The sequence below is a fragment of the Panthera uncia genome, chromosome A2, assembly GCF_023721935.1.
Source record: "Panthera uncia isolate 11264 chromosome A2, Puncia_PCG_1.0, whole genome shotgun sequence".
Classification (NCBI taxonomy): domain Eukaryota; kingdom Metazoa; phylum Chordata; class Mammalia; order Carnivora; family Felidae; genus Panthera; species Panthera uncia.
Genome location: NC_064816.1, coordinates 56,665,761 through 56,680,960, shown reverse-complemented (window position 1 = coordinate 56,680,960; position 15,200 = coordinate 56,665,761). Strand labels below are relative to the sequence as shown.

The window sequence follows — 15,200 nt, the reverse complement described above, 5'->3', positions numbered from 1 at the left end:
CCAGAATCACTTTCTCGGGCTCTGCTTATAGGGGAGAAAGGGAGGAGAGAAGGGCAGGTGGGAGATTTACAAATCAAAGCATTTTCTTTTTTTAATTAAAAACATTTTTTTCCAACGTTTATTTATTTTTGAGAGACAGAGAGCGACAGGGCACGAGCAGGGGAGGGGCGGAGAGAGAGGGAAACACAAAATCCAAAGCAGGCTCCAGGCTCCGAGCTGTCAGCGCAAAGCCCGACGAGGGGCTCAAACCCACGAACCCATGAACCGTGAGATTATGACCCGAGCCAAAGTCAGAGGCTTAACCGACTGAGCCACCCACAGGCCCCTCTTTTTTTTTTTTTTTTTTTTTTAATGTTTACTTATTTTTGAGACAGAGAGAGAAAGACAGAGTGTGAGTGGGGGAGGAGCAGAGAGAGAAGGAGACACAGAATCTGAAGCAGGCTCCAGGCTCTGAGCTGTCAGCATAGAGCCTGATGCAGGGCTCGAACCCATGCACCATGAGATCATGACCTGAGTTGAAGTCGAACGCTTAACTGACTGAGTCACCCAGGTGACTCAAATCAAAGGCCCCAAATCAAAGTATTTTCAATGACAGTAGCAGATACCTTTGTTCATAAAAATCCTCTGTCCCCACCTCTGGAATGTTCACTGGCTTCTTCACTGAAGCTATTCTCATTGGTCTCTCTCCTCCTCACTCCTTCTTTTCCAGGTTCCCCAAAGCAGCTCCAAATAATTCTTGCTATTTCATGCAGCAATCCAGTGTGCCTCAGTTCAATTCCAAACTCACGTCCAGGCCCACCTTGGTAAATCAAAGCCATTCAGAAACTCAGTTGAACAAAAGGGGGCTTCATTCAAGGTCACTGTGGCAGTAAATTGCAATCATTTATGTTCCTCCATTACACATATGATCCTGTATGAGAAGCATAAATACAATGCTTGGTATACTGCACTCAATGCATGGCATGTGTGCTCATTGGCCAATGTTTCCTAAATGCCTATGATCATTCATTGCATTCCAGGGCATTTAGAATAAAATTTTGACCCTGGCTTATAAGGCCCTACGTGATCTGAACCCTTCAGGCTCCTCTGGCCTTCTTGCCTATGGCTCCCTTCTCACTTTCCAGTCACATGGCCAGGCCCCTTTCTATTTCTTAAATGTGGGTGGCAAGGTCTTCCTTGCCTCAGGGCCTTTATACTGGTTGGTTCCTAGCCAAGTTCTTCCCGTCTTCTCCAGGCTGACTCCTACTCATCCTAAAGTCTCAATTCAAATGTTTCCTTCTCAGAGAGGTTGCTTTGGCCTCTCAAATTAAAGGAGGCCCCCTCCTATTAATTTCCGCCCTGGCATTGTGATGTAGTTTTCCGTTTTTGGCATTTATCACAGTGATTAGTAAGTTTATTTATGTGCTTGCTTGTTTGTCTTTTCATTTGTTCCTTCCATTGCATCTAAACCTCACGATGGCTGGGCGTGTCTTGTTCGTCTTTGCATTCTCCGCGGCTAGTTCAATGTTTGCCCAGTTCTTAGTTGAGCGCCGCTCAACACGAGTTTGCTGAAGGCGCCAAGCAGCAAACCATGCGAAGGTCGCCCTGACATGCCTGCTTCAGACTCCCCGCTGGTCTCCTGGCCTTAGATCATCACCCTCGATTCTGCTTCCAGGGTGATCTTTCCCCTGGCTGCTGCACTCTAACGCGCTTTCCACCGCTCACGATGCCTCCGCGTGATCGCTAGTTACAGATGGGCAGTTTGGACCTTGGAGACTACAACCCCCACAACGCCCCGCGGGCCTGCGCCACATGATTGGCTGAACCTCCGGCGGCGGCCAATAGGACGGGGCTTTGTTGGCTTGTGCCGCAGCAGCCCGAGTCCCGGGAAGCGCGGGGCGCATAGGGAGCCAGAGCCTGGCGTCCGTCTGGTTGCTCTGGAGCTGAGTCGCGTGGCCGCCTGCCGGCTCGCCTCTTGCCATGGGGAGCACCGAGAGCAGCGAGGCCCGCAGGGTGTCCTTCGGAATGGACGAAGAGGAGCGGGTCCGGGTGCTGCAGGGCATCCGGGTGAGCGGGCCGCCGGCGGGCGCGAAGAGCGAGCGCGGCCTGGGCCGGGTGGGCGTGGAGGGCGCGGGCCAGCCTGAGGGGAGGTTCGGGCCCGAGATTGGGCGGGCGCGCCTCGCTCATTGAGCCCTCCCAACGCCCTGGTGGCGAGCATCTCTCCCTCCGCCGTGTACGTGAGGGACCCGAGACTCGGGGGATGCCCGGTGTCCGCCATCTGGGCAGTGGCCGCCTTCAGGCTTCACTACCCTGGCATCGGGGGAGAAAGCGGAGAATGGGGAGAGGTGGGGAGGCCGCATTCCAGCTCCGGTTGAGTTGTTGCAGACCTGCATTTGTTCCCCTGCACCCCAGTGCACACGTCGTGTTACATGTACGTGGGATGCTTCCAGTCCAGGACAACGCAACTGCCTCTTCACTGAGGCTCTCGGATTCTCGACACCGCAGCCGAAGGAGCAGTTTAAAAGTTGTGAATCAGATCATATGCCCTTCCCCTTGCTTAATCCTCTCCAGTGGATGTCTAGTGCATTTAAGATGAAGAGGAACCTCTACCTTGTTTTACAAAGCGGTTCTGCTGACCCGTGTGCCCGCATCTCACCCAGTTCCTTCCCTCCCACCTCCCGTCTATTTACTGGCTTCCTGACTGCAAGATGTTGGCTTGTTCCAAGCATAGGACCTCTGCATTTGCTGTTTTCTGTCCTCTGTCTTTTCCTAGATGAGGCTTTTATCATACTGTCACAGTTTGAGAATCATCTGAGTATCCTTAGGTGACCGGTCAATCTAAAGTAGCTTCCCACCCACACTATCACACTTTTTTTTTTTTTTTTTTCATAGAAGAATCACCATTGGGAACCTCTATTGATAGTTAACTTGTTTATTGTGTTTCCCACCACAGCGAAAGCTCCTTGAGACCAAGGCTCTTGTCCTTTTCAAGACTCTATCCCCAGAATTTAGAGGAATAATAAAAGCAGCTCACATTTGAGTTCTTAGTGGGGACCATGGATTCCTCTGAATCCTTTACAGGCAACCTGTCATTTAATTTTCAACAGCCCCGTGGGAGAGGTAGAATTCTAGTTGCCAATAAGGACAAGTAAGGCACTGAGAGGTGAAGTAACTTACCCAAGGTCACCTAGATGACAAGAGGGAGAGCTGGGATTGATGGAGGCCAACTCCAAGCCCTGTTGGCTGAATCCTGCAGTTCATACACCTGTGCCTGGCACGTAGTGGGTGGTTTGTAAACCATTGTTGAGTGGTTCAATGGATAAGACCAGTGAAATAGCAACCATGTTGAAATAGAATGCACAGATCGGGGTGTAGGTGAATTAGTTAAATTACAGAGTAACTTAGAAAAAGACCTCAGGAAGTCTGATTTCTGAGCAGATGCTCATTAGCGGTGTGCCCTTGGGTGAACAACTTATTATTTGAATCTCAATCCCTGTGTTTTTAGAAAAATCAGGGGAGGGTGTGTAATCCTAGTTACTGTCTAAGATACGTGTGTGTAAGTGCTTAGAAACAGTAGTGTTTTGTGGGGGTCTCTATTCTTAGTCTAGGATAGTACTTAGCACATTTGGTGCTTGCTAGGCCTTATCTAGTCTTGACCGGGCTCTTGATGAGGACAAAACGGGGAGGAGTTGGCTCCTGTTTGAAGGTTGAGAGGCAGGAGCTGAATTGGAATTTAGAAAAACATCCTTGGCTGTATTTGGGTGCTCTCTCACCTTTGTCACCTGGTATTCTGTGTTTGGGAATGTTGGAAAATTAGGTCAAAGTCAGGTCTTCTAAGATTCAAGGAAGTTGAGTTCCTCTAAGTTGACAGAGGATCATTTTTGGGGGGGCGGTATGATATCAGACTAGTACATTTTACATCTAGTTCCCTTAGATCCGCAAAGTGTAAGTTCTCTTTAAAGATGGAGAATCAGGGGCGCCTGGGTGGCTCAGTCGGTTAAGCGTCCGACTTCGGCTCAGGTCATGATCTCACGGTCCGTGAGTTCGAGCCCCGCGTCGGGCTCTGTGCTGACAGCTCAGAGCCTGGAGCCTGTTTTGGATTCTGTGTCTCCCTCTCTCTGACCCTCCCCCGTTCATGCTCTGTCTCTCTCTGTCTCAAAAATAAATAAAACGTTAAAAAAAAATTAAAAAAAAAAAAAGATGGAGAATCAGGCTTAGGGCTGTTCAAACTTTGAGGTATTATCTGAGTGACTGATGGGACTTTAGTCCAGATCTTTTGGGTGCAAGAAACAGCCTTTTCTCACTACTCCAAGCTCCCTCCCCCAGTGATATGCAAGGCAGCCTGAAAATTGTGCGACGCAACCTCTACCTGTTTCGACGGGGTACTGGCTCCCCACTTAGTTCTCCCAGAGACTGTTAAAATTAGAGGGAGGTTTGGTGACTGACTGCAAACTCATCAGAATAAATGACTTGCCTAGAGGCACACAGTGGGGTGCATGGCCCCATCATATGAGAGCCCCTTCCTTCCTTCCTTCCTTCCTTCCACTTGTGTGCCTGGTTTGGGAGAGGGAGATTTGAGAAAGGAGGTGATGGCAATGAAGTGTCCTGTTGTGGGGGCTTTTTCTACTAGCAGAGTTACTTGAGAGTTGGGGAGTCCACCTTGTCCTTAAGCAGGCAAGTAAAAAATCAGTATAGATCATTGGATGAACCAAATGAGAAGTTAGTTTAAGTAGAAAGTAGGTGCCGAAGAAGAGTATCTGCCCCAGGTCCTTCAGAGAAAGTTAAATATTCTTAAAGACTACTTGTATTTAATCCCCAGGCCCTGATCCTGGAAAGTACTCAAGTTCCCTTAAGATTCAGTGCTAGGGCCTTGCTCCTTTGCACATTTATTTGCATAAATTTACATATTGAGTTCAAGCCCTAATTCCACGGAAGGTAAGAGAAATTTAATTAATGCAAAATGCTGCAATTATATGCAACTCCAGTTTTCAGAGCAGGCATGTGTGAAATACATAAAGATCTCATTTTAGCCAGTATATTTAACCTTATCCTCCAATGAGAGAAGGTTCACACACGACAATAATGTCCTGTGTGTGCTCACTTCTCTGCCCCATGGAAGCAGCCGTATTTGGTAACTCAGCTGAAGTTGGTTGCTTTTCAACGTCTAGACTCCACTGTTCTCCAGCCTTTTCCCTTTCCAGCTGCTTGGCTGCCTGCTACTCTTCCCAACTCACTTCCTGGCCGGCTGCATGATAGCTGTGTCCCCAGACCCATCACGCTGTCTTGGCTACATCACATTTGCCATCATTCCTTGCTTTCGTGAGGCAAGTCTGGACCACTGCCGAGGGGAGGACCAAGGAGGATGTAGAAGAGGCACAAGAAACAGTCCCCAAACACGCCCCTGCCAGAGAAGCCATACGCCTGAACACTGTACCTGTAGCCACAATTTATCCGTCACCTCAGCAAATGCTTACTGCACACAGATTACTCGCCAAGCACTGGGCCTGGCTTTGCAGAGGCCATCAGGGACAAAGCATAAGGTCCTTACCCTCATGGAGACCTCAGCCCAATGTCAGAACAGACCAAGAAAGGAAAAAAGAGGCAAAGGAAGAAAAAGCTGCAAGTACTCTGAAGGAAACAAAAGTGTGCAGAGTAACGGGGATCCTTGCTTGCAGTGGGATGGCGGACACTGCCGCTCTGAGCGGGGGACGCTGGAGATGTGCCCGAGCCAGCCATGAGAAGCATGCAATCTGTGCTGTGTTTTCTGAGCACTAGCTCAGATATCCCCCTCCTGCTGACCTTGTGAGCTGTTGTCCACATCTCAGATGTGACATAGGTTCAAGGAGGCCAAGTAACCCAAGGGCGCAGCTAGTTAGGGGTAGAGTTGGAGTCTCATTCCGGCTCCACATGCCATGTGCTTGGCCAGCGACAGAGGGGTCGGGATGTTGAAAGCTGGCCAGGCACTGAGGCTAGACAGGTGATGGGTCCTGAATCGCCAGGGAGGGCTTGTCCGTGTGTTACCTTGGAGGCGACACTGCAGGTCTCTAATCAAGAGTGGCGCTTTGGAAAGATGTTCTCTGATGGTGGTGGTTTTTCTTCTCTGTTTTTAAAATCATATTTTTGAGATGTCTTTTACATGTGAAATTCACCCATTTGAATGATTTTTAGCAGACTTATGGAGTTGAGCAACTGTCACCACAATCAGATTTTAGAACATTTATTCTCAAGACCTAAAAAGATCGTTTGTGCCTATTTGCAGTCAGTCCCCACTCCCACACCCCTCCCCAGGTAACCATTAATCCTTCTGTTGCTCTGAGTTTGCTTTTTCTGGACACTTCATATGAATGCACTCAGATCTTTGACGTCTGGCTTCTTTCACTGAGCACAATGTTTTTGGTGTCGGTTTGTTGATGTAGCATATATCAGCAGCTTGTTCCTTTTTATTGCCGAGTAGTATCTCATTGCCTGGCTGTCCTGCATTTTGTTCATCCAGTCACTAGTTGGTGGACATTTGAATTGCTTCTGGTTCTTTATATTATGAATAATGTTGTGAACATTTGCATACAACTTTTTTTTTTTTTTTGGCGGACCTATATTTTCATTTTTCTTGCATAGATACCTAAGGGTAGAGTTGCTGGGTCATTCTGCTTATGAATTCAGTGAGTTGTTAGGTTTCACTTTTTAAGAAACTGTCAAACTTTTCTGAAGCGGCTGTACCATTTTACATTCCTGCTGGCAGTAGATGAGGGTTCCGTCTTCTCGACATCCTCACCAACACTTACTGTTTGTTTTCTTGATTGTAGCAATTCTAGTGGGTATGAAATGGTATTTCACTGTGGCTTGAATTTACATGTGGCATGAATTTCACTGTGGCATGAATTTACATGCAAGTATCTAATCGTGTTGAACATCTTTTCATGGGTTTATTTGCCATCCATAAATTTTCTTTGGTGAAATATGTATTCGGATCTTTTGCCCACTTTTACTAGGGTTGTTTGTCTTTTTATTATGAGTTACATGATTTTTTTAATGCTGGATATGAGTCTTTTTTTTTTTTAATTTTTTTTTTTTAACGTTTATTTATTTTTAAGACAGAGAGAGACAGAGCATGAACGGGGGAGGGTCAGAGAGAGGGAGACACAGAATCTGAAACAGACTCCAGGCTCTGAGCTGTCAGCACAGAGCCCGACGCGGAGCTTGAACTCACGGACCGTGAAATCATGACCTGAGCTGAAGTCGGCCGCTTAACCGACTGAGCCACCCAGGCGCCCCTGGATATGAGTCTTTTATCATATCACAAATTGCAAATATTTTCTCCCAACGTGTGGCTTGTCTTTTCATTTTCTTATTGGTGTTTTTTTTGAAGTACAGACCTTGTAATTTTGATGAAGTTTAATTTATCAGTTTTTTCTTTTATTGGTTGTGCTTCATATCTTAGAAATCTTTGTGTAACCCAAGGTTATGAATTTTTTTTCCTATATTTCTGAGAGTTTTATAGTTTTGGCTTTTATATTTAGTTCTATGATCCATTTTGTGTTAATTTTTATATGTTATGAGGTAAGGCTTTAAATCGGGGGTTGGCAAAGTTTTTCTGTAAATGACCAGTTAGTAAATACTTTCTGTTTTGCTCCCCAGAAGGTCTCTATCACTTCTACTCAACTCTGCCATTATAGGGTTAAAGAAGCCACAGTCAGTGTATAAACAAATCAGTGTGGCTATGTTCTAATAAAACTTTACTTATAAAATCAAGTGTTGGGTTAGATTTGGCTCAAGCACTAGAGTTCACTGAACCCTAATCTAAAGGCCATCTTTTTTTTGCATGACATATCCAATTTTTCTAAACATCATTTGTTGAAAAGACTATCCTTTCCCCCTTGAATTACCTTGGGACCTTCGTGAATATCAATTGACCATAAACATAAGGGTTTATTTCTGGTTTCTCAATTCTGTTGAGAGTTCCATTGATCTATATGCTATATGTCTATCTTTATGCTACTACAACATTGTCATGATCATTGTAGCTTTGTAGTAAGTTTCAAAATTGGGAAATACAAATTTTTTTTTTTTTTTTTTTTTTTTTTTTTTTTTTTTTTTTTTTTTTTTGAGATTGGTTTGGCTATTCTGAGTCTGTTGCATTTCCACATAACATTTTAGGATCAGTTGGTAACTTCTGTAAAAAAAACAAAAAAAACAAAAAAAAAACTCTTAGGATTTTGATGGAGTTTGTGTTGAATCTAGATTACTTTGGGGGAGAATTGCCATTCTATTTTAATGTTTATTCTTGAGAGAGAGAGAGAAAGGCACAGTGCGAGTGGGGAAGAGGCAGAGAGAGATGGAGACACAAAATTTGAAGCAGGCTCCAGGCTCTGAGCTGTCAGAACAGAGCCCGTGAGGTCAAACCCATGAGCCGTGAGATCATGACCTGAGTCGAAGTCAGATGCCCAACCAACCGAGCCACCCAGGTGCCCCAACAATCATCATTTCAACAACATGGAATCCTCCAATATGTGAATATGAAGTCTCTATTTATTTAGATTAAAAAAATTTTTTTTAGCAATGTTTTATACTTTTAATGAACAAATCTTATGTTTCTTTTCTTAAGTTTATTCCCAAGTATTTTTTCTTTTTGATACTAAAATGAATATAATTGTTTTGTTTTTTCTTTTTCTTTTCTTTTCTTTTTTTTTTTTTTTTTTTTTTTGAGAGAGAGAGAGAGAGAGAGAGAGAGAGAATCCCATGAGGGGCAGAGAGAGGGAGACAGAGAGAAAGAGAGAGAAGAGAAAAGAAAGAGAGAAGCAGGGCTTACCCAGGGCTCATGTTTTACCTGAAGTGGGGCTTGTGCTCACCTGAAGCGGGGCTTGTGCTCACCTGATGTGGGACTTGAACTCATGAACTGTGAGATCATGACCTGAGCCGAAGTCAGATACTTAACGGCTGAGCCACCCAGATGCCTGAATGTAATTGTTTTTTTAATTTAACTTTTGGAATTGTTTTCTTAATTTAACTTTTGTATTCTTCATTGCTAGTATATAGAAATTCAATTGATTTTTGTATGTTGATCCTGTATCCTGCAACCTTGCTGAACTCATTTATCCAAGTTGTTTTTTTCTGTGGATTCCTTATGCTTTTATATTGATAGAATGATGCTGACTGTAAATAAGGAAAATTTTACTTCTTCCTTTCTAGTCTGATGCCCTTTCTTTAATTTTCTGGCTTTATTGCATTGGCTAGAACCTCCAATACAGTATTGAATAGAAGTGGTGACAGTGAATGCCCTTGCCCTGCTCCTGAACTTAGATAGAAAACATTCCGTCTTCCACCATTAAGTATGTTAGCTGTAGGTTTTTCATTGTTGCCTTTTCTAAGATTGGTATTTTTAAATAATCTTGGTCACCTCTTCCTCTCTGTTATTATATCCTGTTTGTTGTTTGTAGGCTCTTGGAGTGCAAAGACTTTTATTTATTTCAGTGTCTGGCTCATTTGTGTGTGCGTGTTGGATTGCACGCTTGGATTAATGAACTGATGGTACTTTTAGCCAAGCTGGCGATCTTTGGCAGCTGCACTTGAGAATTTTACCCTTCTGCTTGTTACAGTTCCAGCTTTAACACAGACTTGTTCCATTTGTATGCAGCAGACTTCCTTTTCACCTTGGTATTGCCCCGTGATATGTTTCTTGAGTCTCAGCATGAATGTTGATGCTGCATATCATACATCCTTCGTCTTAGTTGGCTGCTTAGAGGCAGCATGGTGAACCAACTGTCTCAGGAAGCCCTGGCCTGGAGCTCTGACACTCAGAGCAGTAAGTCTCTCTCCTTATATGCAAGACGGACCTGTTTAGTGTAGGTGCCTGGAAAGGGTTGGATCACAAATTCTCTCCGGTCTTTCCCAGCCTCTGTACTCTATCTGGCTGACCATTTGGGGGATTGTAGTTGATGGGGCCACAACAGAAAATGCCAACGTGGCAAGTCAGGACATGGACGGCCGAGTTCTCCACCGTTTTCTGTGAGCAGTATACGGGTCTGGATGTCAAGCACGTGTCGTGTGCCAGTCCCCGGGCTGGGTGCTCTGCCAGGTGTTACTCTTTTTGATGCGTCCCCAACATCACGTCTGACACGCGGTGAGGTGGAGCCAACTCCGCAGGGAAGCAGAGCATTTACCGTTTCTCTGTCTTTCCCCCTGTCAGCTGCTGAGGAGCAGAGGACCATCTGAAAGACAGAAGACTCGGGTAGTGCGTGCCCTCCATTCACCTGGCTCCAGGGTGCCCGAACTCACTATGGTCAAGGACAGTAAAGGGCTGGGCACACAATCACGCTGTACTTTAGGGGCAGACTTAGCAACTTTCAGGGGTTTCTTGAACGTTCTTCAAGTTTTCTTTTAATAGTACTGTGGTATAACCAGGAATGAAATGTAAATAGTGTAAGAGTTAAGGTGATTTCTGTTTTACCTTGTCTGACTTTTGAATATAACCCCGGTATAAGATGAAATTCCCCCCTAATTCTCCCTAACTGTGTCACAGTATGATGTGGAAGATCTTTCTCCATAAAAGTAAAATCTATAAAGTCATGTAAATATAAGGATAGTTGTTAACTCTAACTCTTACTAAGTTCATCTTGGGTCACCTCCCTCATTGGGGAGGTAAAGCCGCTGCACTAGAAGCATCTTTGATCCTTCAGGTTTCCAGTCTACCTTTTCCACCTCTTGGTGGGGGGTCCCTGCTCGCTGTGCTGCAGCAGCTCTGGTTTCCAGATCAAACCTGCCGCCTCTGCTGTTTTCTCTGCGGCTGGTGGAGGCTTCAGAATGTTTCCTAGTTCAGCTTTCTTTCCCTTCTGCGCCCTGGCCATTCTCTTTCATCCTCATTCACGAGCTGTTGACTTTTGGATTCTAAACATCTAACCCAGAGCTGTCCCGTTGCATGTTTCATGGGTGCATGTAATTCACTATATCCGCCAGAACCCACCTGCGTCCCCTCCTCTGCTTCCCTCGAAATCGCTCTTGTTTGTTAAGCTTTGGATGGCTCCAGCCAGCTAGCTCCTCCGCCAGAAACCTGGACCCCACATCCCTTTGTTCTCTATGTTTAGTGACAGATCTTGCGTTTTCCCTTCTAACCATTTCTCTGTTTTTGCTTTTGTCCTAGCTAACTCCCCATTCTGTTTTCCCTTGACCATCTGATAAATTGTTCTTTCTCCCTATAGACGTGTCTCCCACAAACCTCTCTGTCCTGGTGCCGGCAGGGTAATTAAAAAGAAAACAACACAAATTTTACTTATCATCAGGCAAATGATGATAAAATTCAGGCAGTTCCAAAGGAGGCATATCGGGGAAAAGTTCATCTCCTTTCCCACTTGTTTCATCCGTCCTGCACTCTGGGGCAGTGCCCCTTACTGGCTGGTTGTGTCAGTGATTGTGCAGAGTTAAAGCTAATTGTGTCATTCCCTTTGGTTAAAGGCAGATTCCTGGGCCTGGCTCACGGGGGCCGTCTGCTGTCGCCTTTTCTGCCTCTGAACATGTTGGTAGGGAGGACACCTGCTCTTCTGTACTCTGAGCTGCCTGTGACTCTGTTCCCCTCTGTCTGCAGTATTTTCTTTCCCTGTGACTGGCTAAACTCCTTGTCATCCTCAGGACCAGTTCAAGTGTCACCTTCCGAAAGGCACCCTCTGGTGTCATGCCCTCACCCTGGGTCGTCCCTGTCCTGGGTCTTGCAGACTGTGCTCGCTTCCTGCTTGGGCAGAGATGATCTCTTCCTTGCTTACTCCCTTCCTGCCCCGTGAGTAGGAGCCACATCTGTTTGTCTTTCTGTCCCCAGTATTTAGCCCAGAGCCATTTTTTTTTGCCCCAAACCACGAGTCCAGAAACTTTGTGGAATTAATTGATTCGAATTGATTGCCAACATTTAAAGCTCGGAGGCTTTACATAAATTCAATTTTTAGCTCTTTGGGGGACAAATGGAAAGTCTGGTCCACATTCCCATATGGCAATAACTTTCCCCGAGTTACGAGGTAGCTGCCCTCTCTGAGGGGCATGTGCTCTCACCGCTGTCCCCACCATGTTGTCCTTGCACTGTGTTCTTTTCCTACTAGGCCCATTCTACTAATTCTGTCACTTGCCTCACACCTGTGGGCATTTGTGTTTGCCACGCTCAGTGGAGGAGGTCTCCAAGGGCTCTTCTTGTTCTGACATTCTGGGATTTAAATCTGTGGTGAGCAGCCGGTGGATCTAATTTCAGCTCATAGAAAACTGAAAGACTAGTGAACAGAATCTCCAAGGCAACAGCCTTAGGCAAGGAGACAAATCTTTTTAGAACCACAAGATCGGGCAGTGCCTTCAAGGGGCTTGGGGAGTCTGGGCATCAGGAGCCACGGACAGACCCGACTACCTGTGAGCTCATTCTTCTGGAAACTTCCCCAGGTACTCAGCCTGACTGGAGAAGCCCTAGGCCCAGCTTGGAGAGAGCAGTGAGCCCCAGTTTATCTCCTGGCACCCAGCGCATCCTAAGAAAATGTTGCAGCGAGCGGCCTCGACTGTGGCTGTGCAGGCCTAGTGGCTGCTGAGTCACCAGAGAACTCGGGCAAGCCACTTCTCTGCACCACACCTTGTCCATTCTTCCGTGAGCAGGATGCCGCCTCTTCTCATAAATGAGCCGGTGCCGTGAACTCATTTGAACATCAGAGCATTTGCTAATGCAAAGAATAATGCTTAGGAAGCTGCCTCCGCATTGCTACTTCTAGATGTGTCTGGATGAGTAACACGTTAAGCCTAACAAAGTGCTAATTTTTCATATTGACATTCTCCTAATTTAAGTAGGCTGTGTGTTTTATGAGTACATACAAGCTCTCCCTCCCACCCCCTATCCAGGGGCTCCATAAAGCATCATCAATGGGGGAAATGTGACCTGCAAATTATTTTTATTTTTCTTGAATTGGCCATTCTGTGCACATGGTTACTTGCCACCCCACAGTGGCTCTCAGTTACTGCTTTCCCTTGTGCAGGTGGCCAGGGTTCGGATCCAAGTCCTGGCCTGAGCACTTAGCACTTAAGACTTTCTGCGATCTTGGGTGAGTTGTTTCACCTCCCTGACTCCAGTGTCTTCTTCTGTAAAATGGGAATGCACTTAGCTTGGGGCCTGGCCTGTGGAGCTCGCTCAGTGAATATTAATTAGGTAGGCTGTTTTTCTCATTATCTTGGAATAGGACCCCCTGTCCTAGGTCGGAAGTTCCTCTGCCCCAACTGTGAGCTTTGTTGCCCCCTTCTGGAGTGTGGAGGCGTTACGCTTTCTCTCTGGTCAGCCCCGTGGCACTCTGATGCCAGGGAGTCCCTAATATCTTTCTTTACATGCAACCTCTCCCAGTGTCCTGTGTAGTCGGTTTACTTGCCTGGGAACAGAGCTGCCCGAATGGATTTAGAGCACCACACACTTGCAGAGCAGTTCTCGGCCCAGCGATGGTGCCTCCTCTCCAGCGAGCCGGGTCTGGGCCTTGCTGTCATCTTTCCCTCGTTTTTCCTTTAAGGCTTCTTGCAAGATGCGTCTTATTTTTAAATGCCAACTGTTCATAGTTTCTCCTGCATCCTTTCAGGCTTTTCCCAAGCCTCCATAGACAAGCCCGCTCTTTCCCTTTTTATAGCACAAATGAGAACATACTGCCTATACCACTTTGTAAATTGCTTTTTTCACTTGCCCTGTGCACGCATTCAGATGCCAGGTCTCCAGTTATTTCGCTTGCGTGGAGTCTTTTGCCACCACATCTTCCCCAGCTCCTGCAGAGGTACACTTCCCAGCCCTCCTACTCCGGACGTGCACTGTTGTAGCAGCGACCCTGCCTTTGGCCCTCTGTGACCTCTGCCCTTCTTGCAGATTTGCCAGGGTATTCTGTGTGAAGAGAAGATTGCGACTGAGGCCCTGCTTGGAAAGTGTCAGCGGCTCCCAGTTGACAGCAGAATAAATTCCATTCTCCTCTTGTCGTTCAAGGCCCTCCCGGTGGCGGGGAGCCCACCAGCCCTCCACGTCTTGCTTTCTTCATGGACCTGTGCTCGGTGAGGCCGAACCTTGGACTTCTCCCGCTGTGCCTTCCTTGTACCCTTCCTCTCTGGAACACCTCTTGACCCCTCCACCCTTCTCCACGTCCTCTTTTTACTTTTCAGGCCCGTCTCAGGCGCTCTCTCTTCCAGCTGACGCTTAGGCTCCTTTGGGAGAGCTCCTGGGCGTGCTGGCTCAGGCCTCTCACTGATAGCCGGCACCTTGTGTTCTCTGTGCCAGTGCGCCTTACCCACCCTGTCTGACCGTCAGCTCTTTGTGTACAAAGTTCTCAGCTGTTATCTCTTGATATACTCCATCAGAGTAGCTTGGTGTTGTGGACCTGGGCCTTTAATAAATATTTCTTTAGTTCCCTTGTTTAACAAATAGTTGAGTCGGGCACTTTCTGGGCGCGGGAGATACAGCGAGGGCAGTACAGCAGACTCCCTGCTCCCATGGAACTTGTCTTCTGGTGGGAGCAATGGCAAGCAGGTGGTCACGTGTGTTAGGTCTCGTGGGTCGCTGTTCTTCCATCAGAAATGGGCAGTACCTACATGTCTTTGGTAAAGCAGCACCCTTCTCCCTGGCCTTTTAGCTGTGAGGTGGCCACCTGACTTACTCACAGACCTGTGTGGTTTGAGAAAGAAGCCTCCTGCCCCCTCTTTGGGAACCGGCCTAGAAATTCAGCGCTTTTGGGTGAGGGACGTGTTTTGGTTGCCATCAGGGAGTGGTGATGGTTGGGCAGTGTGGTCTGGGTGCCTGGCCCCGTGTGTTAGGACAGAAGTGGTGAGGTGTCCATGCATGCGTGCCTTCTCGGGCTCTCGGTTGTCCCCGGAGACTCGGGCAGGCATCAGGCAAATGTGCCCCTTTGGAGGCAGCACGGGTCCCCTCCCCTGAGCCCCTGTGTCACTCTAGGCTGAGGCCAGGTCCAGATTGGAGCCACCAGTTGTGCGCTGGAGGGTGCTTTAAAAAGAATCTTCCCGACTTTTGTACAGATGATGGAAGAGGAGGGAAGAAACCTGGTCAAGGTCACAAAGTTGCACGTGGAACACAGAACACTCAGTTTGTAGTACGCGGCAGATGTTAACCATTGTTACTGTTATCGATTAGCTCATGCATTTTTGCACACTCAGTAAGTGCCTCGTATGGGTGGTAATTAATATTTGTGTACTGCTTTGCAGTTTCCCATAATAGCTGATATTGTTTGTTTACT

At 46.7% G+C, this 15,200-nt stretch overlaps 1 protein-coding gene across 4 annotated transcripts in view; it reads left to right on the top strand.

The window, feature by feature from the left end:
• The first annotated feature begins 1,856 nt into the window (after window positions 1-1,856).
• Window positions 1,857-15,200, top strand: part of CHCHD6 (coiled-coil-helix-coiled-coil-helix domain containing 6) — a 249,476-nt gene continuing 236,132 nt past the window's right edge. For 2 of the 4 annotated variants that reach the window (XM_049641127.1, XM_049641129.1), the window contains exon 1: window positions 1,857-2,046. In XM_049641127.1, the coding sequence (XP_049497084.1) occupies window positions 1,960-2,046 (87 nt within the window). In that variant the 5' untranslated portion in view covers window positions 1,857-1,959. The remainder of the gene's footprint in view (window positions 2,047-15,200) is intronic. The other 2 variants (XM_049641126.1, XM_049641128.1) reach the window with 2 other exon arrangements.